Consider the following 26,184-nt stretch of genomic DNA (forward strand, 5'->3'; position numbering starts at 1 on the left):
GGGTACTGAAGGCTTTGTCGGCTGCTGGGGTCCAGGTGAAGGGTTGCTTGGTGCTGGTTAGAGCAGTGAGAGGGGCAGCAACGGTACTGTAGTTCCGGATAAACTTCCTATAGAAGTTAGCAAACCCCAGAAACTGTTGCAGCTTCTTTCTGTTCTCGGAACTGGCCATGAAGTGACTGCTGATACTTTGGCAGGATCCATTTGGATACTTCCTTCTGCCACTATGTACCCCAGGAAGGCCACTGTCTTGACGTGAAACTCACATTTCTCTGCCTTGGCGTAGAGGGAATTCTCCAGAAGACGATGAAGGACTTGCTGGACATGGCGGGTGTGTTCAGACAGGTTTCTGGAGTAAATTAAGATGTCATCCAGGTAAACGAAGACAAACTTGTTTAACATGTCCCGCAGTACATCATTCACTAGAGCCTGGAACACAGCAGGAGCATTGGTGAGGCCAAAGGCATAACCAGATACTCGTAGTGGCCTGTTGGTGTATTGAATGCGGTTTTCCATTCATCTCCCTCCGGATCCGCACTAGGTGGTAAGCGTTTCTGAGATCCAACTTGGTAAAAACAGTGGCTCCCTGGAGCAACTCAAAAGCAGAGGTGAGCAGAGGCAGAGGGTAACGGTTTTTCACTGTGATGTCGTTGAGTCCCCTGTAGTCGATGCAGGGGCGAAGAGATCCGTCCTTCTTCCCCACAAAGAAGAAGCCAGCACCAGCAGGAGATGAAGATGAATGGATTAATCCTGCGGACAGAGAGCCATTGATGTAGTCCTCCATGGACTTTCTTTCAGGAGCAGACAACGAATAAAGACGACCCCTTGGAGGAGCTGTTCCAGGGAGGAGGTCGATGGCACAGTCGTACGGTCGGTGAGGGGGCAGAGATGTGGCTCTTGCTTTGTTAAACACCTCTCTGAGACCATGGTAGCATTCTGGGACATTGGAGAGGTCAGGAGCGGAGTTAGTAGGTACTGGCCGAGGGGGTAGTGCGGCAGCAAGCAGGCAGGTTCGGTGGCAGTCCTCTCCCACTCCCTGATCACCCCGGTCACCCAGTCGAGCTGAGGTTGTGCCGGGCGGAGCCATGGGTAACCCAGGATGAGGGGTTGGCCTGGAGAGGGGAGCAGGTGAAACTGGATAGTTTCTTGATGGTTTCCGGACAGACCCATCGAGACCGGGGCCGTGACATGAGTGACCGATCCGAGTAAGTGTCCGTCCAGTGCCCGGGCAGGAATAGGAGGTGTCAAACGGAGGTTCTCCAGTCCCAGTTGGCGTGCCAGCTTGATGTCCATTATGTTGGCTTCGGGCGCCAGAATCCACCAGAGCAGCCAGGGTGTGAGTTGAGTCAGAGAGGCGGAGGTGAACTTGCAGCAGGGGTTTGCGGTCGGAGGACTGGATGGTCATTGAACTCAACCGGACTCCCCCTACGCCCGGTGAGCTTCGGCCCTTTAAAGGGCAGGTTACCACACGATGTCCATCACCTCCACAATAGAGGCAGAGGTTTGAGGTGAAGCGGCGCTGGCGCTCTGCAGGAGTGAGGGAGGCTCGCCCAATCTCCATAGGCTCAGACTGATCAAGCTGACCTGGGTGAGTGGCAGTAGATGACAGGAGCCCAGTCGGATCTCTCCGAATGCCGGTAGTAGGTGGACCTTGGCGCCCCCTCTCACGACCGACGGGTCTGTATCCTTCTGTCGATCCTGACAGTCAGTGCGATGGCTTCATCAAGAGTGGAAGGCAGTTCATGGGAGACCAACTCGTCCTTGATATAGTCAGCCAAACTATGGAAGAACGCGTCCACCAACGATGGTGTGTTCCAAGAACTTCGTCTAGCCAGGGTTCGGAAGTCGATGGAATGGTCTGCGACTGTACGTCTGCCTTGTCGAATACTGAACAGTTCACGAGACGCCTCTGCGGTGGGTGAATCCAGGTCAAACACCTTCAGCATCTCCTCAGCAAACAGGTCGAAGGTTGCACATGCGGGGGGTTTGACGTTCGAACTCTGCTGTTCCCCAGAGTCGAGCTCGGCCCGTCAGGTGAGTGATGGCATACCCAACTTTAGCCCCCTCCGTGGCGAAGGTCCTTGGCTGCAAGGAGAACTGAAGTCGGCAGCTAGTCAGGAATGGCCGGACCTGGGTTGAATCGCCGTTGAACCGCTCGGGGTTTCCAATCTTGGGTTCCGAAGCAGCGGCTGCAATGACCGGGGCAGGTAACTCGGGGGCTGGGCTGGTGGGCAGACTGGCTGGGGGTAAGGTTGGTGAGGAGTTGAATGATCATGGCGAGTTGTTGTTGCTGCTGCTGGAACTGCTGCTCATGCTCATCGGTTTCCATGTCGGGAAAGTGTGCGCTGAGTCCATAATGGTCAGATCGTACTGTCACGGTTCAGACAGACGACCAGAGGACCACAATTGCGTCACACCAGAAAGTTTATTAAACTTAAGGGAAAAGGGAAGTAGGGAGTGAATGAAGGCTCCAGGGGTAACAGGGATCCCGTCCAATCGCGCTGGGTCTGTGCCCCCCAGTGGCAGCGATGCGTCCTATGAAGCCGGTGGTGGGTGGTCCAGAAGTCCGGGATTGAAGAGTAGTCAGGAGTCGTAATGGCAGAAGCAGGTCTGGATCTCCTGAGGCAGAAGAGTATCCAAAAACAGGCAGGTCCGGGGTCACAAAACCAGGGTGAGCCAGAAGCGCGAGCAAACAGGTTCCGGGTGTGAGCTTTGCAGACGATCTGACACCGGAGAGCTGAAAGACAGGGCCTTAAATACTGGGAGAGGTTAGTGGGTAATGCAGCGCAGCTGGCAGAGTAATTAGAGCCGAGCAGAGCAGGGACAGGTGGAGCTAGTTAGGCTGAGTAGAGAGAGGGAGGTGAGCAGAGTGGAAGCAAATTAAGGTGGTAACCCGGTGGAGTGAGAGGGCTCATGACAATTGCGGGTGTAGCGAAATGCTTGTGTTCCTAGCTCCCACAGGAGCGGGGTGACATGAGAAAACTTGGGAGGGTTGAAAACAAGGCAGGGTGCAGCATTCTTGATAGGTTGCAGGGGTTAGATGGCAAAAGCAGGGATCCCAGCCAACAGCGAGTTGCAGTAGTCCAGACGGGAGAGGACAAGTGCCTGGATTACTACCTGCACCGCTTCCTGTGTGAGGTAGAGTCGTGCTCTACGGATGTTGTAGAGCATGAACCTGCAGGAGCAAGTCACTGCTTTGATGTTTGCAGAGAACGACAGGGTGTTGTCCAGGGTCATGCCAAGGTTCTTTGCACTCTGGGAGGTTGACACTGTGCAGTTGTCAACCGTAATGGAGAGGCCTTTGAGCGGGCAGGCCTTCCACAGGAGGAAGAGCAGCTCCGTCTTGTCGAGGTTGAGATTGAGGTGGTGTCTCCACCTGGGTGTCAGAAGGGGGGAAATAGAAAAGTAGTTGAGCGTCATCCGCATAGCAATGATAGGAGAGACCATGTAAGGATATAATTGAGCCGAGTGACTTGGTGTATAGAGAAAAGAGGAGACGGCCTAGAACCGAGCCCTGGGGGAGACCAGTAGTGAGAGAATGTGGTGCAGACACAGATCCTCTTCACGTCACCTGGTAGGAGCGGCCTGCCAGGTAGGATACAATCCAAGAGTGTGCAGAGCCTGAGACGCCCAGCCCTGAGAGAGTGGTTAGCAGTGTCGAAGGCAGCAGATAGATCTAGGACAGGGTTCTTCAATTCCGGTCCTAGAGGGCCGAAACACCTCTGTTTTTCATCCTCTCCTTCTAATCAGGGGCTAATTCAGACCTGGGACACCAGGTGAGTGCAATTAACTACCAGGTAGAAATAAAAAACAGAAGTGTTTCGGCCCTCCAGGACCGGAATTGAAGAACCCTGATCTAGGAGGATGAGAACAGAGGAGATAGTCAGCTTTGGCAGTGCAGAGAGCCTCCGTGACACAGAAGAGGAGTCTTGGTTGAGTGACCCATCTTGAAGCCTGACTGGTTAGGGACAATAAGATCGCTGTGAGAGAGATAACGAGAAAGTTGATCAGAGACAGCACGCTCAAGTGTTTTGGAAAGAAAAGAAAGAAGGGATACAGGTCTATAGTTTTTGACGTCAGATGAGTCGAGTGTTGGTTTTTTGATGAGGTGAGCGACTCGGGCCATTTTAAAGTCAAAGGGGATGCAGCCAGTGGTCAGGGATGAGTTGATGAGGGGAGTGAGGAATGGGAGTTCTCCAGAGATGGTCTGGAGAAGGGAGGAGGGGATGGGGTTGAGCGGGCAGGTTGTCGGGATGCCAGGCCTCACTAGTCGCAGGATGTCATCTGGAGAGAGAGGGGAGAAAGAGGTCAAGGCGTAGGGTAGTTCTGTGTGAGTGAGACCAGTGGACTCAATAGGCTGAGTGAATGAGTAGCGGATATCATCAACCTTCTTTTCAAAGTGGTTGACAAAGTCATCCACAGAGAGGGGGGATTAAAGAGGGAGGAGAAGGTGGAGAATAATTTCATAGGGTTAGAGGCAGAAGCTTGAAATGTAAGAGTGGTAGAAAGTGGCTTTAGCAGCGGATACAGTGGAAGAGAAGGTAGAGAGTAGGGAGTGAAAGGATCATAGGTCCTCCTGAAGGTTAGTTTTCCTCCATTTCTGCTTAGCTGCCCGCAGCCATGTTCTGTAAGCTCGCAATGATTCACTCAGCCACAGAGCAGGAGGGGAGGGCCAAGCCGTCCGGGATGTAAGGGGACAGTGCGAGTCATAGGATGCAGAAAGGGAGGAGAGTAAGGTCGAAGAGGCAGAATCAGGAGACAGGAGGGAGAAGGATTTAGCAGAAGGGAGAGATGATAGGATAGAAGAGGAGAGAGAGCGAAGATTGCGACGGCGCATGACCATCTGGGTCGGGGCTGAGTAGTTAGGGTTGGAGGAAAGGGAGACAAAAGGAAACAAAGTAGTGATCAGAGACCTGGAGGGGGGGTTGCAGTGAGATTAGTAGGCGTGCAGCCTCTAGTAAAGATGAGGTCAATCGTATTGCTGCCTTGTGAGTTGGAGGGGATTGGGAGAGGGTGAGGTCAAAAGAGGCAAGGAGGGAAAAGAGAGAGTTGGACAGAAATTAATCGAAGGCAGACGTTGGGAGGATGAAGTCGCCAAGTACGAAGAGCAGTGAGCCATCGTCAGGAAATGAGCTTATCAAAGTGTCACGCTCATTGAGGAACTCTCCAAGGGAACCTGGTGGGTGGTAGATGACAATAATGTTAAGCTTGAGTAGACAAGTGACAGTGACAGCATGGAATTCAAATGAGGAGATGGACAGGTGAGAGAGGGAGAAAATGGATCATCTGAAAATAACTTGGTAAGCTACTCAATGAGAGAGTGGTGTGGAGCCTTCCTTGAAAAACTCGGCAGAACAACTCGGCAGAACAGTCTTAGTTTTGACGACAAGACCGCCGCTGACACACCATGGGAGACTTAAGTACTAACACTAATTGCTAATTGCCTATCAGAGGTGGAGAGCACTGTACTAATTGCTGATTGCATAGGAGAGGTGAAACAACTCCCCCTCCAATACAGCCACTGATTACCAAAACAATTCACAAATTTCCCTGCCCCTTGATCCTGGTTGATGTGTCAACAACTATCTGCAAATTATGAGCAGTCAGCAGTTCACACACCAAGTAGGCCACTGGGAAGACAGGCAGCACTTAAAGTAGATGGCCCTAACTAGCAAAAAGACAGTACTGAAACATGATGGCGGTGGATGAATGGCACAACAATGGGCCTCAGGATCTCGTCACGGTATCTCTGTGCTTTCAAATTGCCATCGATAAAATGCAATTGTGTTCGTATCTTATGCCTGCCCATACCATAACCCCACCGCCGCCATGGGGCACTTTGTTCACAACATTGACATCAGCAAACCGCTCACCCACACGACGTCATACACGCTGTCTGCCCGGTACATTTAAAACCGGGATTGATCTGTGAAGAGCACACTTCTCCAGCGTGCTAGTGGCCATCGAAGGTGAGCATTTGCCCACTGAAGTCGGTTACGACTTTGAACTGCAGTCAGTTCAAGACCCTGGTGAGGACGGCGAACATGCAGATGAGCTTCCCTGTGACAGTTTCTGACAGTTTGTGCAGAAATTCTTCGGTTGTGCAAACCCACAGTTTCATCAGCTGTCCGGGTGGCTGGTCTCTGACGATCTCGCAGGTGAAGAAGCCGGATGTCGAGGTCTTGGTGCTGGCATGGTTACGCCTGGTCTCGGTTGTGAGGCCGGTTGGACATACTGCCATTTTCTCTAATACGACGTGGGATGCAGCTTATGGTAGAGAAATGAACATTCAATTATCTGGCAACAGCTACATTGAACACCACACATTTTCTGCTACTGTAGGCTGAATGATAGAACAGCTATTTCCATGTTCAAATGTTATGGGATGCATTTTTCTCCATTGTTTTTGATGGTAGGCCAGTCAGGTAGACCTACATTATGATCAAATAGCCACAGTAGGCTAATTGGCCAGTGTTAAAACTGTAACTTAAAGCGGGTACAGCCTCAGTGTTCACAATAAGCACGCGCCGGAAGTTGCACAGAAATTTGACAACGTTCAAGTTTGCGCTCAGCAGACCTGAAATTTGCTCAGTGCAGATATCTTTTTGAGAGAACGTGCTCTACTTTTCTCTACTGTACGGTACTGTACTCTACTGTGCTGTACTGTAATGTGCTCTACGTACTGTGCTGTACTGAACTATACTCTACTTTTCTTTTCTGTACTGTCCTGTGCTGTACCTTTGTGTACCTATTCAGGATACATAACCATGAAGAGAATGACATTCATAATTATGCATTTCTGTATAGTACAGATAAAGGACACATGATGTCATTCTGTTACCGGGTGTTGATCATCTTCACTTACCAAAATAGATTTTTTTAAACTCAAGGTGTCATATCATAGTTGACACCCCATTATTTCTGCAGGCATCTTTGAATCTTAATTCGGGGGTAGATATTTAACCGAGTTTTTGGAAAATGTGGTCACATAAAAAAAACTGAGGGAGGTTTTACTGTCATTCTGTTGGCAAACTTTGCATCTACACAAGAAAATGTGTTTTAGTAACATTTTCAGTGGAAAGTCTTGAAAGGAAATTCTTGAAAGTGCATATAAAATGCCTTCAGAAAGTATTCACACCCCTTGACTTTTTCTACATTTTGTTGTGTTACAGCCTGAATATTGTTTTTATTAAATTGTTATTTTTTTTGTCACTGGCCAACACACAATACCCCATAATGTCAAAGTGGAATTATGTACAAATTTGTTTTCAAATTAATTACAAATGAAAAAGCTGAAATGTCTTGCGTCAATAAGTATTCAACCCCTTTGTTAAGGCAAGCCTAAATAAATTCAGGAGTAAAACTGTGCTTCACAGTTCACAATAAGTTGCATGGACTCACCCTGTGTGCAATAATAGTGTTTAACATGATTTTTGAATGACTATCTCATCTCTGTACCCCACACATACAATTATCAGTAAGGTCCCTCAGTCAAGGAGTGAATTTCAAACACAGAGTCAACCACAAAGACCAGGGAGGTTTTCCAATGACTCACAAAGAAGGGCAGCTATTGGTAGATAGGTAAAAAAAAAAAAGCAGACCTTGAATATCCCTTTGAGCATGGTGAAGCTATTAATTACACTTTGTATGGTGTATCAATACACCCAGTCACTACAAAGATACAGGTGTCCTTCCTAACTCAGTTGTTGGAGAGGAAGTTAACCACTCAGGGATTTCACCATGAGGCCAATGGTTACAGAGTTTAATGGCTGTGATAGGAGAAAACTGAGGATGGATCAACAACATTGTAGTTACTCCACAATACTAACCTAATTGACAGAGTGAAAAGAAGGAAGCCTGCACAGAAATAAAATATTCCAAAACATGCATCCTGTTTGCAACAAGGCACTAAAATAATACTGAAAAAAAAAAAGCTAACCAATTCACTTCTTGTCCTGAATACAGAGTGTTATGTTTGGGGCAAATCCAATACAACACATTACTGAGTACCACTCTCCATATTTTCAAGCATAGTGGTGGCTGCATCATGTTATGGGTATGCTTGTAAGCGTTAAGGACTGGGTAGATTTTCAGGATAAAAAAGAAACGGAATGAAACTAAGCACAAGCAAAATCCTAGAGGAAAACCTGGTTCAGTATGATTAATTCACCTTTCAGCAGGAAAATAACCTAAAACACAAGGCCAAATATACACTGGAGTTGCTTACCAAGAAGACAGTGAATGTTCCCGAGTGACCGAGTTACAGTTTTGACTTAAATCTACTTGAAAATCTATGGCAATACCTGAAAATGGTTGTCTAGCAATGATCAACAACCAATTTGACCGAGCTTGAAGATATCTGAAAAGAATAATGGGCAAATGTTGCACAATCCAGGTGTGGAAAGACTCAGAGCTGTAATCGCTGCCAAAGGTGCTTCTACAATGTCTTGACTTGGGTGTGAATCAAAGGAGGTTGGTGGCACCTTAATTGGGGAGAACGGGCTCGTGGTAATGACTGGAGCGGAATTAGTGGAATGGTAACAAATACATCAAACACATGGTTTCCATTCCATTTGCGCCGTTCCGGATATTATTATGAGCCGTTCTCCCCTCAGCAGCCTCCTGTGGTGTGAATACTTATGTAAATGAGATATTTCTGTATTTCATTTTAAATAAATGTGCGAACATTTCTAAAAACATGTTTTCACTTTGTCATTACTGGGTATTGATGTAGATGGGTGAGAGAAAAACAATATATTTAATCTATTTTGAATTCAGGCTGTAACACAACAAAATGTGGAAAAAGTAAAGGGGTGTGAATACTTTCTGTAGATACTGTAGGTGTATGGTTTGTTAAACTTTGCAATCAATGGTTTTTGCTTGGTATACATTTCAAAGTGAAAAAGTGAATCTTAGCGTCACTCTGTTACCGTGGAATTGCTCAGTTCTGAAGGGACAGCCAGGAGAGGTGTAGCCTTCTAATGGCTATGGGGAGTTTGGTTTCTGCCACATTGCTCAGGCCTAGCCGGTTCCTTCAGATCTGAGAAGAAACTAAAAGATAGTTTCAAGTTGAATTATTAACTCCCTTTGTCTTCCTCAGCCGTTTTCCTCATACACAGACTGCCTCGCCATGAGTCTACCGGCCGCCCCGCCCAGCTACGCTGAATCCATGGCAGGGAACAAGGAGCAGGCGTTAGGGGGAGTGATAGTGGCAATACCCCCCTACAGTGACCACCCGCCCCCCATGCCCCCTCCACCGGTGCCCATCCACACCAGATGGGCCTACGTACACCCCAGTCCCAGTGAGTCGGGGGGCAACATAGCCTACCTCCTTATCCTATAGAAATTGAATTGCTGTTGACTATTTACATTTCCGTCATGAGACTTATGATACCAACATTTTAGAATAATGTAATACCATTTCATATGATACTACCACATTTTTCAGCCCTACTGATCTAAAGAACCTGCTGGAGCCTATTAAATTGTTTTATAAGGGCATTTTTGTTCATAAATTCAGTTGAATTTAAGCAACAGCCACTAGTCTCTTGAATGCGCAGGTCCAATAATATCCACTTCACTTTCATGCGCATATCATGTGTGGCAGCAGTAATCAGCCAGACGCATCCCCTACTATCTATCCTCCATCAGTTTTTAAAATATAATTTAGCCGTGATGGCGAGGGGGGATGCTGACCCTGATGAGTCTTCTGTTGTTAGATTGGTACATGTGTTACATTGGAGCAACGTGCAGACCGAGCAATGTTGATACATTGTATAATTTCATCGCCTATTATAACCAAGAGCACAGGCCAGTCTGAGTAGATTTAGCAAGTTCACTGTCATGCAGACCCTGAGTGCCAGAGAGGGAAAATGGAGCACCGTTTCGCAGCTTTACAGCAAAGAAAATGGCTTGTCTCTAGCTTAAACGGTTAAAACCCATATTACCAGAGATGCCTTTTTTTCTTTCTATCGGGATTCACTCGCATTTTATATAATTTCACAAACCATGTCGCGGGCCGTTTTAAACTAATCCCGGGTCGCTAATTATTGGTTTGATAACAAACAACTTTGTTCAGTCATGTTACCTAGCTAGCTAACCTGGTAACTTGACAGTAGGTTTAGGCAAATTTGATTGGCACAGTAAGAAAGTAAAAAGGTATGCTACACATAAGATGTGCTTAAAAGGTAGGATTCATATAGGCCTAATGTAAGCCTAAACTATATCAAAAATCAATGTATTTCTGGTGCTCGTTAAATTCTGTTTGGTGGCTAACGTTTTAAAAGTTGAGAGCAGTGTGTGTTCTATTAAACACTGAACAGTGTGAAGTGAAATTCAATGTGTTGTATTAAGTAGAAGTGTAAATTTCAGTGACAGGGTTTTGCGTAGCACATGCTCAGAACGTTTAGAAAACGGGAACAAGCATCCGGGGGACGGGACGAACAGGACACTAGGCCACTGATTTTTTCCCCCATGGTATTCCGATACTACTCGGTATCATGATAGTTGGCCTCGTGATAGTTGGCCTGGTATCGTATCATTAGTCAAATGTTGGTATCGTGACAACACTAATTATATCCGGTCTTTAAATATACTCCCTTATCCTGTCTAATGGACACATATCAGAGCTTAGCCTTGCATGTTGATCGTAACTAAGCATTTCCAAAACAAAGCAAATCGAAAGTAAACATTTTACTGTTAGTTGTTTTACGAGGCATGTGACAAATCAAATTTGATTTAACTGACACAGACCTGCTGTGGTTACTCAGTAAGTAGCCTCGTCGAGAGCCAGGCTTCCCTAATTGGTAAGCCTGGTGAAGTCAATGGCAGAAAGTAGCTACAATGGGGTGGAATCCCGGTGTAAATCAGTGACGCCTCGCAACACGTCAAACCAATCACTCCAACAGTGCGTGAGGATGACTGGGATTAAAACCCCATCAAAATATGTTGATGTATGCCGTGTTTCAATTTCAATAAATCGCAGACTGTCGGCCACACTTGATACACTAAACTTTGACCATAGCCTGTAGGTAGACACGCCATAATGTCTATTTTTTTTGTAGAGCGTTCAACCAGAGAAGAGCTGTAATGCCTTCATCGACTCGATTGGTCGGAAAACAGTAATGAACATAACACGTAACGCAGCACCCCTTCTACGGGCATGTGAGGGAGGGTTCTTGAAATGTAACGGCCAATCAAAATGTAGCCGCTTCCAGCGGACCATTCTAGCCATTTCGACTAATACAAAGTTCTCCAGACCTCCAAAGGAGTGCCGTAACTACAACGTGATTTGGAGGTATGGCTACGCGAGACTACTCAGTGAGTGACTGCCCTAACTCCCGATGTTGGACTCTCTTGAAGAGTATTGTCCTTTCACTCTCTCCTTTTTTCACATCAAGTGCTGACCTGATTATTAATTATATGTTCTGTTCTGAATGACATGAGCGCCACGTTAGTTACCTAGTCAACAAGTTGTCATCTCTCCCTTAATTCTCTTGATCTCCCTCTCTGTTAGGCCCGGGCTACACCAACCCCTACACTTCCAACATGTCCTCTCCCTTCTCCGCCCCTAGCACCAGCGACAGCTTCAACGGTAGCAACTGGGAGGACAAGAACATCCGACGCATGTTCATTCGCAAGGTGAGAGGCTCTATCTAGTGCCCTTTTCTTTTGTCAACATCTTTTTATTGACTCTTGACATTTTTATTGACAAAGGCTCAACAAATTCAAGAGGTGGCGATGAAGGTCTGCCCTTTGTTCAGTTCATGTTGAAATTCTCTATTGTATGCTAATACTGATCATTTTTATAATGTACAGGTTTTTCTGATATAAGACAATGATCAGAAAACTATGCCTTTTGATCTCCCGAGTGGCGCAGCAGTGTAAGGCGATGCAGTGCGTCACTACAGATCCGGGTTCGGTCCCGGGCTGTGTCGCAGCCAGCCGCGACCGGGAGACCCATGAGGCGGCGCACAATTGGCCCAGCGTCGTCCGGGTTAGGGGAGGGTCTGGCGTTAGGGGAGGGTCTCCAGCGACACTTGTGTCGGGCCGGGCGCATGCCCACTGACACGGTTACCAGTTGTACGGTGTTTCCTCCAACACATTGGTGCGGCTGGCTTCCGGGTTAAGCGAGCAGTGTGTCAAGAAGCAGTGCGGCTTGGCAGGGTCATGTTTCGGGGGACGCATGGCTCTCGACCTTCGCCTCTCCCGTGTCCATACGGGAGTTGCAGCAATGGGACAAGACTGTAACTACCAATTGGATATCAAGAAATTGGGGAGAAAAAGGAGGGAAAAGTACAACAAAATAAATAAATAATGGTATGGAATAGCTAAACACTTAGGATCAATCTGAATACATTTTTTATTAGTGTTTTCTTCCAAACCTCTGTGTTGCTTTCCTATATTTTCACCCAGCGCTTGATATAATGGGAGTTTCCTCCCGCTTCCGGCACTAATGTGTAGCAGCACTGTGTCTTAATGTTGTTCTGCCTGAACTAGGCCATTTCACATTTCACTGTGCCCTTTTTGAATGGCCACAGTGAGTGTCGATAATATTTACCTTTGTGGATAGTCTTTTTCTAAAAGGGACCCATACTAGCACTCTGTTTGTCGTTGTTAAAATATATAGTGTTTTAACAGCTTCCTGTTTCAATTGGTCATTCCATGTCAAATCAACAAGTCATGACAGCCACCATTTCAGAAAAATCTGAGATGGTGGGTGTCATAAACCACTTTCTTGTGTTCATTTGACATGGAATGACCCATTTGTCTTTATTTGGTCTTGTTTCCATTTAACTCTAATCCTCTCAACTATCCTCATTTAACACTGTCCTATTGTTTTTAACTGTCAAAAGACTACCTTCAGAACTTGAAAGCATGTGCTCACAGTGAGTGATATTTCATCAGTACAGCACTAGACGTAACCATTGAAACGTAGATTAATCTTATCTGGTAGATTTACATTTTTAGTCATTTAGCAGACGCTCTTATCCAGAGCGACTTACAGTTAGTGAGTGCATACATTTTCATACTGGCCCCCCGTGGGAATCGAACTCACAACCCTGGCGTTGCAAGCGCCATGCTCTACCAACTGAGCTACACGGGGATATATAGAAGATAAATCATTTTTCACACTATACTATCCTGCTGACCCAAACCAAACTGTGCTGTCACTTTTACATTATCTTCTTCAGCAACTACGGTGGATGCGTAACCAGGCCAGCTCAGTGCAGCTTGGTTTGGCTCAGCTCGATTCGATTGGTCTCAGTAGTGTGAGAAGCCCTATAGTGTCTTCTGTCTTAGTAGTGTCTAGTCCTCTCAGCTAGGATGTTGTGAGAGGCTATCTAACACATCCTATTCCTATCCTCAGGTGTTCACTATCCTCATGATCCAGCTATTGGTGACCTTTGGTATCGTGGCACTCTTCACATTTTGGTGAGGTCCACTGTCATGAAACCACACTCCAGAAAACAGTTGAGGGCCCAATTTAATAAGCGTTTTTGCACTTGCAAACTGGTTATTTTCTGAATGACAAACAACAAACACCTCAACGGGTGCAAACTTTGCCCTTGTTACAAACGCTTAGTTAGAAAAAGCTGTCTCCATATTGTAATAAAAAAGGTATTCTCCACAGTTATTACAGTTGAAGTCGGAAGTGTACATACACTTAGGTTGGAGTCATTAAAACTTGTTTTTCAACCACTCCACTAATTTCTTGTTAACAAACTATAGTTATGGCAAGTCGGTTAGGACATCTACTTTGTGCATGTGCATGCAAGTAATTTTTCCAACAATTGTTTACAGACAGATTATTTCACTTATAATTCACTGTATCACAATTCCAGTGGGTCAGAAGTTTACATACACTAAGTTGACTGTGCCTTTAAACAGCTTGGAAAATTCCAGAAAATGATGTCTGGCTTTAGAAGCTTCTGATAGGCTAATTGACATAATTTGAGTAAATTGGAGGTGTACCTGTGGGTGTATTTCAAGGCCAACCTTCAAACTTTGCTTTGCTTGACATCATAGGAAAATCAAAAGAAATCAGCCAAGACCTCAGAATTTTATTTTAGACCTCCATAAGTCTGGTTCATCCTTGGGAGCAATTTCCAAACGCCTGAAGGTACCACGTTCATCTGTACAAACAATAGTACGCAAGTATAAACACCATGGGACCACGCAGCCGTCATACCGCTCAGGAAGGAGACGCGTTCTGTCTCCTAGAGATTAATGTACTTTGGTGCGAAAAGTGCAAATCAATCCCAGAACAACAGCAAAGGACCTTGTGAAGATGCTGGAGGAAACAGGTACAAAAGTATCTATATCCACAGTAAAACGAGTCCTATATCGACATAACCTGAAAGGCCACTCAGCAAGGAAGAAGCCACTGCTCCAAAACCGCCATAAAAAAGCCAGACTACGGTTTGCAACTGCACATGGGGACAAAGATTGTACTTTTTGGAGAAATGTCCTCTGGTCTGATGAAACAAAAATATAACTGTTTGGCCATAATGATCATCATTATGTTTGGAGGAAAAAGGGTGTATTTGCAAGCCGAAGAACACAATCCCAACCGTGAAGCACGGGGGTGGCAGCATCATGCTGCAGGAGGGACCGGTGCACTTCACAAAATAGATGGCATCATGAGGAAGGGAAATTATGTGGATATACTGAAGCAACATCTCAAGACATCAGTTAGGAAGTTAAAGCTTGGTCGCAAATGGGTCTTCCAAATGGACAATGACCCCAAGCATACAGTGAGGGAAAAAAGTATTTGATCCCCTGCTGATTTTGTACTTTTGCCCACTGACAAAGAAATGATCAGTCTATAATTTTTATGGTAGGTTTATTTGAACAGTGAGAGACAGAATAACAACAAAAAAATCCAGAAAAACCCATTTAAAAAATGTTATAAATTGATTTGCATTTTAATGACAGAAATAAGTATTTGACCCCTCTGCAAAACATGACTTAGTACTTGGTGGCAAAACCCTTGTTGGCAATCACAGAGGTCAGACGTTTCTTGTAGTTGGCCCGCAGGTTTGCACACATCTCAGGAGGGATTTTGTCCCACTCCTCTTTGCAGATCTTCTCCAAGTCATTAAGGTTTCGAGGCTGACGTGTGGCAACTCGAACCTTCAGCTCCCTCCACAGATTTTCTATGGGATTAAGGTCTGGAGACTGGCTAGGCCACTCCAGGACCTTAATGTGCTTCTTCTTGAGCCACTCCTTTGTTGCCTTGGCCGTGTATTTTGGGTCATTGTCATGCTGGAATACCCATCCACGACCCATTTTCAATGCCCTGGCTGAGGGAAGGAAGTTCTCACCAAAGATTTGACGGTACATGGCCCCGTCCATCGTCCCTTTGATGCGGTGAAGTTGTCCTGTCCCCTTAGCAGAAAAACACCCCCAAAGCATAATGTTTCCACCTCCATGTTTGACGGTGGAGATGGTGTTCTTGGGGTCATAGGCAGCATTCCTCCTCCTCCAAACACGGCGAGTTGAGTTGATGCCAAAGAGCTCCATTTTGGTCTCATCTGACCACAACACTTTCACCCAGTTCTCCTCTGAATCATTCAGATGTTCATTGGCAAACTTCAGACGGGCATGTATATGTGCTTTCTTGAGCAGGGGGACCTTGCGGGCGCTGCAGGATTTTAGTCTTTCACGGCGTAGTGAAGCCAGAAATCTTTCTGATTGAGAGGGGGTCAAATACTTATTTCCCTCATTAAAATGCAAATCCATTTTTAACATTTTTGACATGCGTTTTTCTGGATTTTTTTGTTGTTATTCTGTCTCTCACTGTTCAAATAAACCTAACATTAAAATTATAGACTGATCATTTCTTTGTCAGTGGGCAAACGTACAAAATCAGCAGGGGATCAAATACTTTTTTCCCTCACTGTACTTCCAAAGTTGTGGAAAAATGGCTTAAGGACAACAAAGTCAAGGTATTGGAGTGGCCATCACAAAGCCCTGACCTCAATCCTATAGAAAATGTGTGGGCAGAACTGAAAATGCGTGTGCGAGCAAGGAGGCCTACAAACCTGACTCAATTACACCAGCTCTGTCAGGAGGAATGGGCCAAAATTCACCCAACTTATTGTGGGAAGCTTGTGGAAGGCTACCCGAAACATTTGACCCAAGTTAAACAATTTAAAGGCAATGCTACCAAATACTAATTGAGTGTATGTAAACTTCTGACCCACTTGGAATGTGTTGAAATAAATAAAAGCTGAAATAAATCATTCTCTCTACTATTATTCTGACATTTCACATTCTTAAAATAAAGTGGTGATCCTAACTGACCAATTTGTACTAGGATTAAATGTCAGGAATTGTGAAAAACTGAGTTTTTTAATCTATTTGGCTAAGGTGTATGTAAACTTCCGACTTCAACTGTATATACTGGATTGTCAGATAAAGATGATAAAGTGAAAAATGGTTGCCCATCCTCTCATTAGATGTCCAAACTCATGAATTGTCACTCAAATTTACAGTGAACCAGTCCAGCAGTTTGTGCAGTACAACCGAATCCTCTACCTTGCCTCATAGTGAGTATTCTATCTCTTACTCTATGTGCTATTTACTAATGCCAAACTGGTAAAAGAAATGTGTCATAAGACTTAACCTACTGAGAACACTACGTCATTTCAACCTGGATACTCAGGTAATATTTGGTTGCGACGTTGATAAATGAGATTACAATTTATATTCACCCACTCAAAAAGACAGCCAAAAGTTAGTTGAATTTCCAATGTGTTATCACTATACCTTCAACCATATAAAAGCACAACCAAATTACGATGTCACCCAGATGTCTATCACTGCGCTTTCAACCATTTAAAAGTGCAGCGAAGTTCAAATGGGAATACAATGTCAGATCTTTAGTTTATTTATACAACAGATTAATGTGTTATTACTGTGCTTCATCTAATAGCAGAACCAAATGACCTGGATTGTAGTTAAGATTACATAAAAGTACATGGTGCAATGATCAATGCCGTTTAAGATTCTGCGCAGATTATCACAGCAATTGTGAAGATCTCCACAGACCTGCGACGACCTATGTATGCTATCTTGAACATACACGCCTAAAATGATTATATAACTGTCACGCCCTGACATAGAGTTCGCTAGTTGGTTTGGTCAGGTGTGAGTATCTGTGTGTGTGTGTGTGTGTGTGTGTGTGTGTGTGTGTGTGTGTGGCCATTGTGAGCTTGACGTTACGTTGCTTTTGTTGTTTTGTCGTGTGTTTACTTAATAAATAAACATGTATGCATTCCACGCTGCTCCTTGGTCCAATCCTGTACTCAACGAACGTGACAATAACAAGGATTGTATAGTTACACTAACCTCAAATTGTGACCATGGAGGTGCTACTCATTTTAAAGTTGTATGTTACATTATTTTCTATGTTACATTATTTTGTAAGATAGACTTCATTCTTGGCTATTTACTATATTACAAAAGTAATATTGAATTGTGCTTGGTTGACAACACAACCAAATATCAACATTTAAAGGACATCCATCTGTGCCATTGAATTAGTCTGGCTTTAATTCCAATTTGTCTAATAATTGCTATGTTGGATTCACGTCTCCATCTCAACCAAAAATCTAAGTTAAATAATAGGACTAAATCAAATCAAACTTTAAATGCACTTTAAATATAGTTTCATTTGATTTTGTCCTATTCTTTAACTTAGATTTTTTTTAGGTGCACTGATATGGCACTCTGAGCTACCTGTCATAACTGGTGACCACATAATGGTTCTTATTCCAGCATCACCTTCATGGGGACATATCTTGTGCTAGTGTGCAGCACAAGTGCCCGGTAAGAAGCCAACTCTTCAGGCAACACTTTTTTCTTACATTTGATTGGTCTTCCTTCAATCATTCCCAATTCCTACTTTCATAACTAAAAGGTCAAGGCACTTGACATTTTGTACCATTTAATATCCATTTTTTATTCACTGAAGACAGTATTTGGGTCATTCCATCAATTTGGTGCCTTTTTCTCAAATGTGTAACTTGGTAAATAAAATAAAATAAAAAAGATTTCACCAAATTTTAACATTCTGTAATAGAGTACATGTTCAACTTCATAAAAAACATTTTCCCATCTCAAGTGGTTAAATTAAAAAAGAAGACAATAGTAAGTGCCTATTAAAGCTGCAATATGTAACTTTTGGGGCGACCCGACAACATTCACATAGAAATGTCTGTCATTCTCATTGAAAGCAAGTCTAAGAAGCAGTATATCTGTTCTATATACGCTATTTCTATTTTCGGTTTTGTACACCAGCTTCAAACAGCTGAAAATACAATATTTTAGGTTATGGAAAAGATATCAAATCAAATGTTATTTGTCACATGCGCCGAATACAACAGGTGTAGACCTTACCGTTAAATGCTTACTTACAAGCCCTTAACCAACAATGCAGTTTTATGAAAAATAAGAGTTAAGAAAAATATTTACTAAATAAACTAAAGTAAAAATAAAAGAGCAACAATAAAATAACAACAACGAGGCTATATACAGGGGGTACCGGTACCGAGTCAATGTGCGGGGGTACAGGTTAGTCAAGGTAATTGAGGTAATATGTACATGTAGGTAGGGGTAAAGTGACTATGCATAGATAATAGATAATAAACAGCGAGTAGCAGCAGCGTAAAAAAAGGGGGGACGGTCAATGCAAATAGTCTGGGTAGCCATTTGATTAGCTGTTCAGCAGTCTTATGGCTTGGTGGTAGAAGCTGTTAAGAAGCCTTTTGGACCTAGACTTGGCGCTTCGGTACCGCTTGCCGTGCGGTAGCAGAGAGAACAGTCTATGACTAGGGTGGCTGGAGCCTTTGGCAATTTTTAGGGCCTTCCTCTGACGCTGCCTGGTATAGAGGTCCTGGATGGCAGGAAGCTTGGCCCCAGTGATGTACTGGGCCGTACGCACTACCCTCTGTAGCACATTGCGGTCGGAGGCCGAGCAGTTGCCATATCAGGCGCTGATGCAACCAGTCAGGATGCTCTCGATGGTGCACTTGTAGAACTTTTTGAGGATCTGAGGACCCATGCCAAATCTTTTCAATCTCCTGAGGGGGAAAATGTGTTGTCGTGCCCTCTTCACGACTGTCTTGGTGTGTTTGGACCATGATAGCTTGTTGGTGATGTGGACACCAAGGAACTTGAAGCTCTCACCCTGCTCCACTACAGCCCCGTCGATGAGAATGGGGGCGTGCTTGGCCTTCCTTTTCCTATAGTCCACGATCATCTCCTTTGTCTTGATCACGTTGAGGGAGAGGTTGTTGTCCTGGCACCACACTTCCAGGTCTCTGACCTCCTCCCTATAGGCTGTCTCATCGTTGTCAGTGATCAGGCCTACCACCGTTTTGTCGTTGGCAAACTTAATGATGGTATTGGAGTCGTGCTTGGCCACACAGTCATGGGTGAACAGAGTACAGGAGGGGACTGAGCATGCACCCCTGAGGGGCCACCGTGTTGAGGATCAGCGTGGCAGATGTGTTGTTGCCTACCTTTACCACCTGGGGGCGGCCTGTCAGGAAGTCCAGGATCCAGTTGCAGAGGGAGGTGTTTAGTCCCAGGGTCCTTAGCTTAGTGATGAGCTTTGAGGGCACTATGGTGTTGAACGCTGAGCTGTAGGGTATGAGCTGCAGTGTTGAGTGCAATAGAGATTGCGTCATCTGTGGATCTGTTGGGGCGGTATGCAAATTGGAGTGGGTCTAGGGTTTCTGGGATGATGGTGTTGATGTGAGCCATGACCAGCCTTTCAGAGCACTTCATGGCTACAGACGTGAGTGCTACGGGTCGGTAGTCATTTAGGCAGGTTACCTTGGTGTTCTTGGGCACAGGGACTATGGTGGTCTGCTTGAAACATGTAGGTATGACAGACTCGGCCAAGGACAGGTTGAAAATGTCAGTGAAGACACTTGCCAGTTGGTCAGCGCATGCTCAGAGTACATGTCCTGGTAATCCGTCTAGCCCTGCAGTCTTGTGAATGTTGACCTGTTTAAAGGTCTTACTCACATTGGCTACGGCGAGCGTGATCACACTGTCGTCTGTAACAGCTGGTGCTCTCATGCATGCTTCAGTGTTGCTTGCCTTGAAGCGAGCATAGAAGTGGTTTGGCTCGTCTGGTAGGCTTGTGTCACTGGGCAGCTCGCGGCTGTGCTTCCCTTTGTAGTCTGTAATAGTTTTAAAGCCCTGCCACTACGGTCACTGTGGGGACGACGTCATCGATGCACTTATTGATGAAGCCAGTGACTGATGTGGTGTACTCCTCAATGCTATCTGAAGAATCCCGGAACATGTTCCAGTCTGTGCTAGCAAAACAGCCCTGTAGCTTAGCATCTGCGTCATCTGACCACTTTTTTATTAACCGAGTCACTGGTGCTTCCTGCTTATAAGCAGGAATCAGGAGGATAGAGTTATGGTCAGATTTGCCAAATGGAGGGAGAGGGAGAGCTTTGTATGCATCTCTGTGTGTGGAGTAAAGGTGGTCTAGAGTTTTTTGCTTGCCTCAAAGCGTGCATAGAAGTAATTTAGCTCGTCTGGTAGGCTTGTGTCACTGGGCAGCTCGCGGCTGGGCTTCCCTTTGTAGTCCGTAATAGTTTGCAAGCCCTGCCACATCCGATGAGCGTCGGAGCCGGTGTAGTAGGATGATGCAAAATGCATCATCATGATATGTGGCAAGTGACACTTTGCTTCTTGAAATTCCTATATCTTGAAAACTTGACTGCTGACATGAAAAACATTTTGGGACTGTATCAACAGTGGACTAATGGAAAACATTTCAAAAATATAGTTTTTCCTTTAACGATGCACTATGCAGAAATTGCTCCGCCATTTCCTGGTTGCTAAAATTCTAATAGTTTGCCTAATTTCAGTTTATGTGACAAAACAACTATAGTGTAGAGTCATTGTACCATCTAAACCGCTGTGAAATATATTTTCTATAACCAAAAATATTGTGTTTTCAGCTGGTGTACAAAACCTAAAATTAAAAGACTCAAAAATTAACTTAAGACTGGGAAGCATAGAAATAGCACACATAGAACAGATCTACCGTTTCTTAGATTTGCTTTCAATGGAATGAAATAACTTCAATTTCTATGTGAATTTGGTCGGGTTGCCCAAAAAGTTACATATTGCAGCTTTAAGTGCCAAATAAAGTAACAGGGTTTACTGTAAAAGGGTTGACAATTTCTTCTTAAATCCCCTTGTGACAGGTAGAATGGAAGCTTGTTGTATGCAACAGAGAATGCCAATTGAACGCAAGCTTCACAACATTTGTTCAATTGTAAAAAATATCAAGTTTTGTGGTAAGGTTTGTTAAATTGGTGCTCTGCTCATACTAAAATTATCTCACTATATCTCATTGGCTTTTTACAGGCGACAGTACCCCACCAACCTCATCCTCTTGGGGATATTTGTAAGTGTCCATGAAGCTATTTCTGCTTGATATTTAGTGGTATGCTTAGTTAGTGCCGCAATGATAAACATTTTACTGAAATTGTGGTACTCAAAATTATGAGGTGAAAACTTTACTAGATCTGTGAATTTGTTGTGTTTGTGATCCTATTTTTGTCCTCACTTATACAGACTTTGGCAATGTCTTACATGGCAGGCATGCTGGCCAGGTAAATTGTGTGTGTGTGTGTGCATGCTTGCGTGCATGTGTAAATATGTGAGTGTAGACAGTCCCATTTTGTGATGTCTACGGTAATGATGTCTGCTGAAAGGTATTGTCATACAGAGCAGTAGTAACTTGGTTATCCCTCCCCTGTGTCCATAGCTACCACAACACTAAAGTGGTGATGTTGTGTGTGGGCATCACCGCCATGGTGTGTCTGTTCATCACCCTCTTCTGTTTCCAGACCAAGGTGAGTTTTTACAAGCAGACAGCTAACAGAACAATCTGTATGCCTGTTGTCAGGTTAAATTATTAAGTTTTGTCCAAGTAGTGGCATTTTGATCATTTGTGACTAGTTTCAGGAAACTAGGCGTATGTCGCGCGTCACTACTTCACAGGCAAGCCATTTGAACGTAAACCTTTTTAAAAAATCAAAATGTGTTTTTTGGCGTAGTAGAACTGCATAAGTGTTGCTCTCCACGTTCTGGAGGACCGAGTTTTGAACTCGGTGGAATTAGTGTATGATAGCTAAGGAGATGGAGAAAACACCTGTCTCCGGATTCATCTTCAAACTAAGGGCAACCATGGCATCCGTGACATAGATAGTACACGGGTAAGATAGTCTAGCTAGCTACATTTTCAGATATTACATGTTTCTAATTTTGTCAGAAAGTCATTTTCATTTCAAGTTAAGGTGTACTGTTAGCTAGCTAGCTAACGTTAGCTGGCTGGCTCGCTAGCTAACGTTACGTGTATGATCTGTGTAGTAATATTATTCGTATCTCAGAGCCATTTGCTTTGCTAGTTATAGCCTACATTGAACCTGGTTGGTTAGCTACCTGCAGATGCATGCAGGGTAGTAACGTCATGAGTTGGGATTATGGTTCATTGTTTAGCTAGCTGGCTACATGTCTTAACAAAAGACTCCACTATGCAAGTAACCATTTCAATAGAATATTGTTGATAGACGTTGCTGGTAAATTCGCTGTGGCTACTCCGATTTCAGAGCACTCTCGTCTGTGTGCCAGAGGGCAGAATAACTGATGAATTTACGAATCCTCAACACCCGTTGAATATGGCCGGTGTCAGTAAACGTTGGCAAAAAAGCGTAATTAAATTGTTGCCAGCAGCACAGTTGCAGTCACCAACGCTCTAGATAACATAAAAACAGCCTAACCAGCTCTGCTAGGGCGAGTAAAATGGTCAGAGTGAGCTGTGCTCTCATTTGTGTCTGGAAGTAGCTAGCAAGCTAGCCAACGTTAGCCAGTTAGCTTGGGTGCTTGACAGCTGTTGTTTAGATAGAACGCTCGGATCAACCCTTAAAGAGATGGGTGGGGCTAAAGCTTAAGAGGGTGTGAACAATGCTGAATGGGTGTAGACAAAGAAGAGCTCTCCAGTAGGTGTACCAAAACATTCAAAGGCCATTTTCTCAAAAGTGAGGTTACAAGTTTATCAACTTTCAAAGCAGAATTATTTTCCCATTGTTCCTCAACTGTAGTGTATGATATACCATTTTCTAGCTCAGTCTCTACTTTTATCCAATGTAAAAAACACAATTTTACATGTTGCTAAATAAAACCGAATTGAGCCGGTTGGTCACATTTAGCTAGGTTGATTTGACGTCATGTGGCACGTTCAGCAGGGCAGAAGGTTCAGATAGAAATACAGTGCCTAGTGAGTCTACACACTTGCACAGTCTTTACATTTTGCTGCCTTCAAACTTTATCTAAAAAGGATTCAATTGCATGTTTACCCAAGATCTACACAACCTACTCCACACCTACAACACACTCCCAGTCCCTCCCGCTGAAAAACATCCCCACAGCATGATGCTGCCACCACCATGCTTCACCGTAGGAATGGTACCAGGTTTCCTTCAGACGTGACACTTGGCATTCAGGCCAAAGAGTTCAATCTTGGTTTCATCAGACCAGAGAATCTTGTTTCTCATGGTCTGAGAGTCCTTTAGGTGCCATTTGGCAAACTCCAAGCGGGCTGTCATGTGCCTTTTACTGAGGAGTGGCTTCCGTCTGGCCACTCTACCATAAAGGCCTGATTGGTGGAGTGCTTCAGAGATGGTTGTTCTTCTGGAAGGTTCTCCCATCTCCACAGAGGAACTCTGTCAGAGTGACACTCACCTCCCTGACCAAGACCCTTCTCCCCTGATTGCTCAGTTTGGCCGAGCGGCCAGCTCTAGGAAGAGTCTTGGTGGTTGCAAACTTCTTCCATTTAAGAATCAGCGCCACTGTGTTCTTGGGGACCTTCAATGCTGCAGAATTTTTTTTGGTAACCTTCCCCATATCTGTGCCTCGACACAATCCTGTCTCAGAGCTCTATGGACAATTCGTTCGACTTCATGGCTTGGTTCTTGCTCTGACATGCACTGTCAACTGTGGGACCTTACATAGACAGGTGTGTGCCTTTCCAAATCATGTCCTATCAATTGAATTTACCTCAGGTGGACTCCAATCAAGTTGTAGAAACATCTCAAGGATGATCAATGGAAACAGAATGCACCTGAGCTGAATTTTGAGTCTCATATGAAAGGGTCTGAATACTTATGTAAATAAGGTATTTCTACTTTTTATTTGTAATACATTTGCAAAAATGTATAAAAACCTGTTTTCGCTTTGTCATTATGGGGTATTGTGTATAGATTGATGAGGGGATTATTATTTTTTAAATCCCATTTTAGGATAGGGCTGTAACGTAACAACATGTGGAAAAAGTCAATGGGTCTGAATACTTTCGGAATGCACTGTAATTTACATAAGTATTCACACCCTTGAGTCAATACTTTGTAGAAGCACCTTTGGTTGCGATAACAGCTTCGAGTCGTCTTGGGTATATCTGTATCAGCTTTGCACATCTGGATTTGGGGATTTTCTCCCATTCTTCCTTGCAGATTTTCTCAAGCTCTGTTTAGTTAGATGGGGAGTGGCTGTGAACAGCAATCTTCAAGTCTTTCCACTGATTTTTCAATGGGATTCAAGTCTGGGCTTTGGCTGGGCCACTCAAGGACTTCCACATTCATGTTCTGTAGCCATTGCAGCGTTGCTTTGGCTTTATGCTTGAGGTCATTGTCCTGTTGGAACGTAAATGTTGTTTGCACTCTGAAGCAGGTTCTAATCTAGGATTTGCCTGCATTTGGAGCCATTCATTGTTCCCTCATTCGTTACCAGTGTTGTGACTTTGGCTATGGATATTCCAGATAATTTACTGATTAATTACTGGAAAAATTAATGTACCTAATTTATTAGGTTATCCTATCCAAATTAATCAAAGGAGGGGCACCATTCAGTTTTTTTTAAATATAGAGATTCCTCGAATTAACTCTATCCGTAGTTATCATTAACCGTTATACCAATCCTATATCAGCAATAGTCTTAATCAACAGTCAGTTACTATATTCTTGTTCTGAAAGTCGTTGAGCTCGAAAACTTTAAGGACCCAATCACTTGTAAATGAACTCAAGGTCACAGATTCATTTTTAAGGTTGTATTTACTAGACTAAATAAATTGAGGTAATGAGGTACTTAACAGAGTAAGGCAGGGTATAGGCTAACAGGATTCAACTCAGTTATTGAGGTGAGACTCTTCACAGGTCGATTGACATGAACTTTCATACTTGAACTCAGCAAATGCAACAGTATATATATTCACAAGACTTTTGAGGACAAGATGGTTTTAGCGATTGAGAGGGAAATATGAGAGGCCACACACACTTCACAGCCGTGAAATTATAGGTTCATTCACCAGGAGTTGACAGTGGGCTAGGCTATCAGTTCGCATCCGAACGTGGACAATGCAGCGACAGTATTAATCATGATATGTAATTTAATACTAACAGTCTTACAATAATCAGTTACTGCCACCACTTTTACACAGACACAGTGTCACACAAAAGGGAAATTCAATGCAATGAGGTATTTATGTGAATTTGAGTGTCGTCTGGTTCAGTTGAGTTTCCGTTATGACGGAGTGGTACACAGGGAAAAGGGTTGGTTCGGGGTCCTGGCGTTGGAGTTTCGGTCGAAGAAGGCCCTTGTCGGAGCTCAAGCATAGGCTCTTTCGCTCTCTCAGTTCATTCAGTCCAACAAGATAACGTTTGTTAAGGCACTGGGGTGCAATAGAATCTTTGGGTCCCCTCTTGGGAGAGATAAAGACTCAGCGGTCCATCGTGAGTTAGCAGAGATGCAGGTTCATCTCAGGTGATTCTTCTGTTTGAGTAGGATGGTGCAAGTCAAAGTTGCATAGGTTTCTTGCAGCAATGTGTTGGTTTCTAAGGAGATGGTTTATTGAACCTTTCAAGGCTTGGCCTACACCTCACGAAGATCTGATCTCATTTCTGTTTAGTAAGTCCTCTAATTTATAGGTAGACTCAGAGAAGGCGGGCTCTAACGGCCGGACAATGTCATTGGGACCGCCCCGTTGATCCGGGGAGCGAAACACATTTAATGCTCATTTGAGATAAACCTAAGACTTGCTCATAGGTGTTCACAGAATGTTAAAATATGTTTTGAATAAAAAAAATCTCTTGG

At 44.2% G+C, this 26,184-nt stretch overlaps 1 protein-coding gene across 1 annotated transcript in view; it reads left to right on the forward strand.

Annotated features, from left to right (window-relative positions):
- Positions 1-26,184, forward strand: part of faim2a (Fas apoptotic inhibitory molecule 2a) — a 53,614-nt gene that overhangs the window by 14,239 nt on the left and 13,191 nt on the right. The window contains exons 2-9 of the mRNA XM_041841532.1: positions 9,098-9,299; positions 11,513-11,637; positions 13,367-13,431; positions 16,497-16,550; positions 17,782-17,832; positions 21,403-21,442; positions 21,613-21,650; positions 21,806-21,893. Coding sequence (XP_041697466.1) covers positions 9,128-9,299; positions 11,513-11,637; positions 13,367-13,431; positions 16,497-16,550; positions 17,782-17,832; positions 21,403-21,442; positions 21,613-21,650; positions 21,806-21,893 — 633 coding nt within the window. The 5' untranslated portion in view covers positions 9,098-9,127. The remainder of the gene's footprint in view (positions 1-9,097; positions 9,300-11,512; positions 11,638-13,366; positions 13,432-16,496; positions 16,551-17,781; positions 17,833-21,402; positions 21,443-21,612; positions 21,651-21,805; positions 21,894-26,184) is intronic.

The sequence above is a fragment of the Coregonus clupeaformis genome, chromosome 21 (assembly GCF_020615455.1).
Source record: "Coregonus clupeaformis isolate EN_2021a chromosome 21, ASM2061545v1, whole genome shotgun sequence".
Classification (NCBI taxonomy): domain Eukaryota; kingdom Metazoa; phylum Chordata; class Actinopteri; order Salmoniformes; family Salmonidae; genus Coregonus; species Coregonus clupeaformis.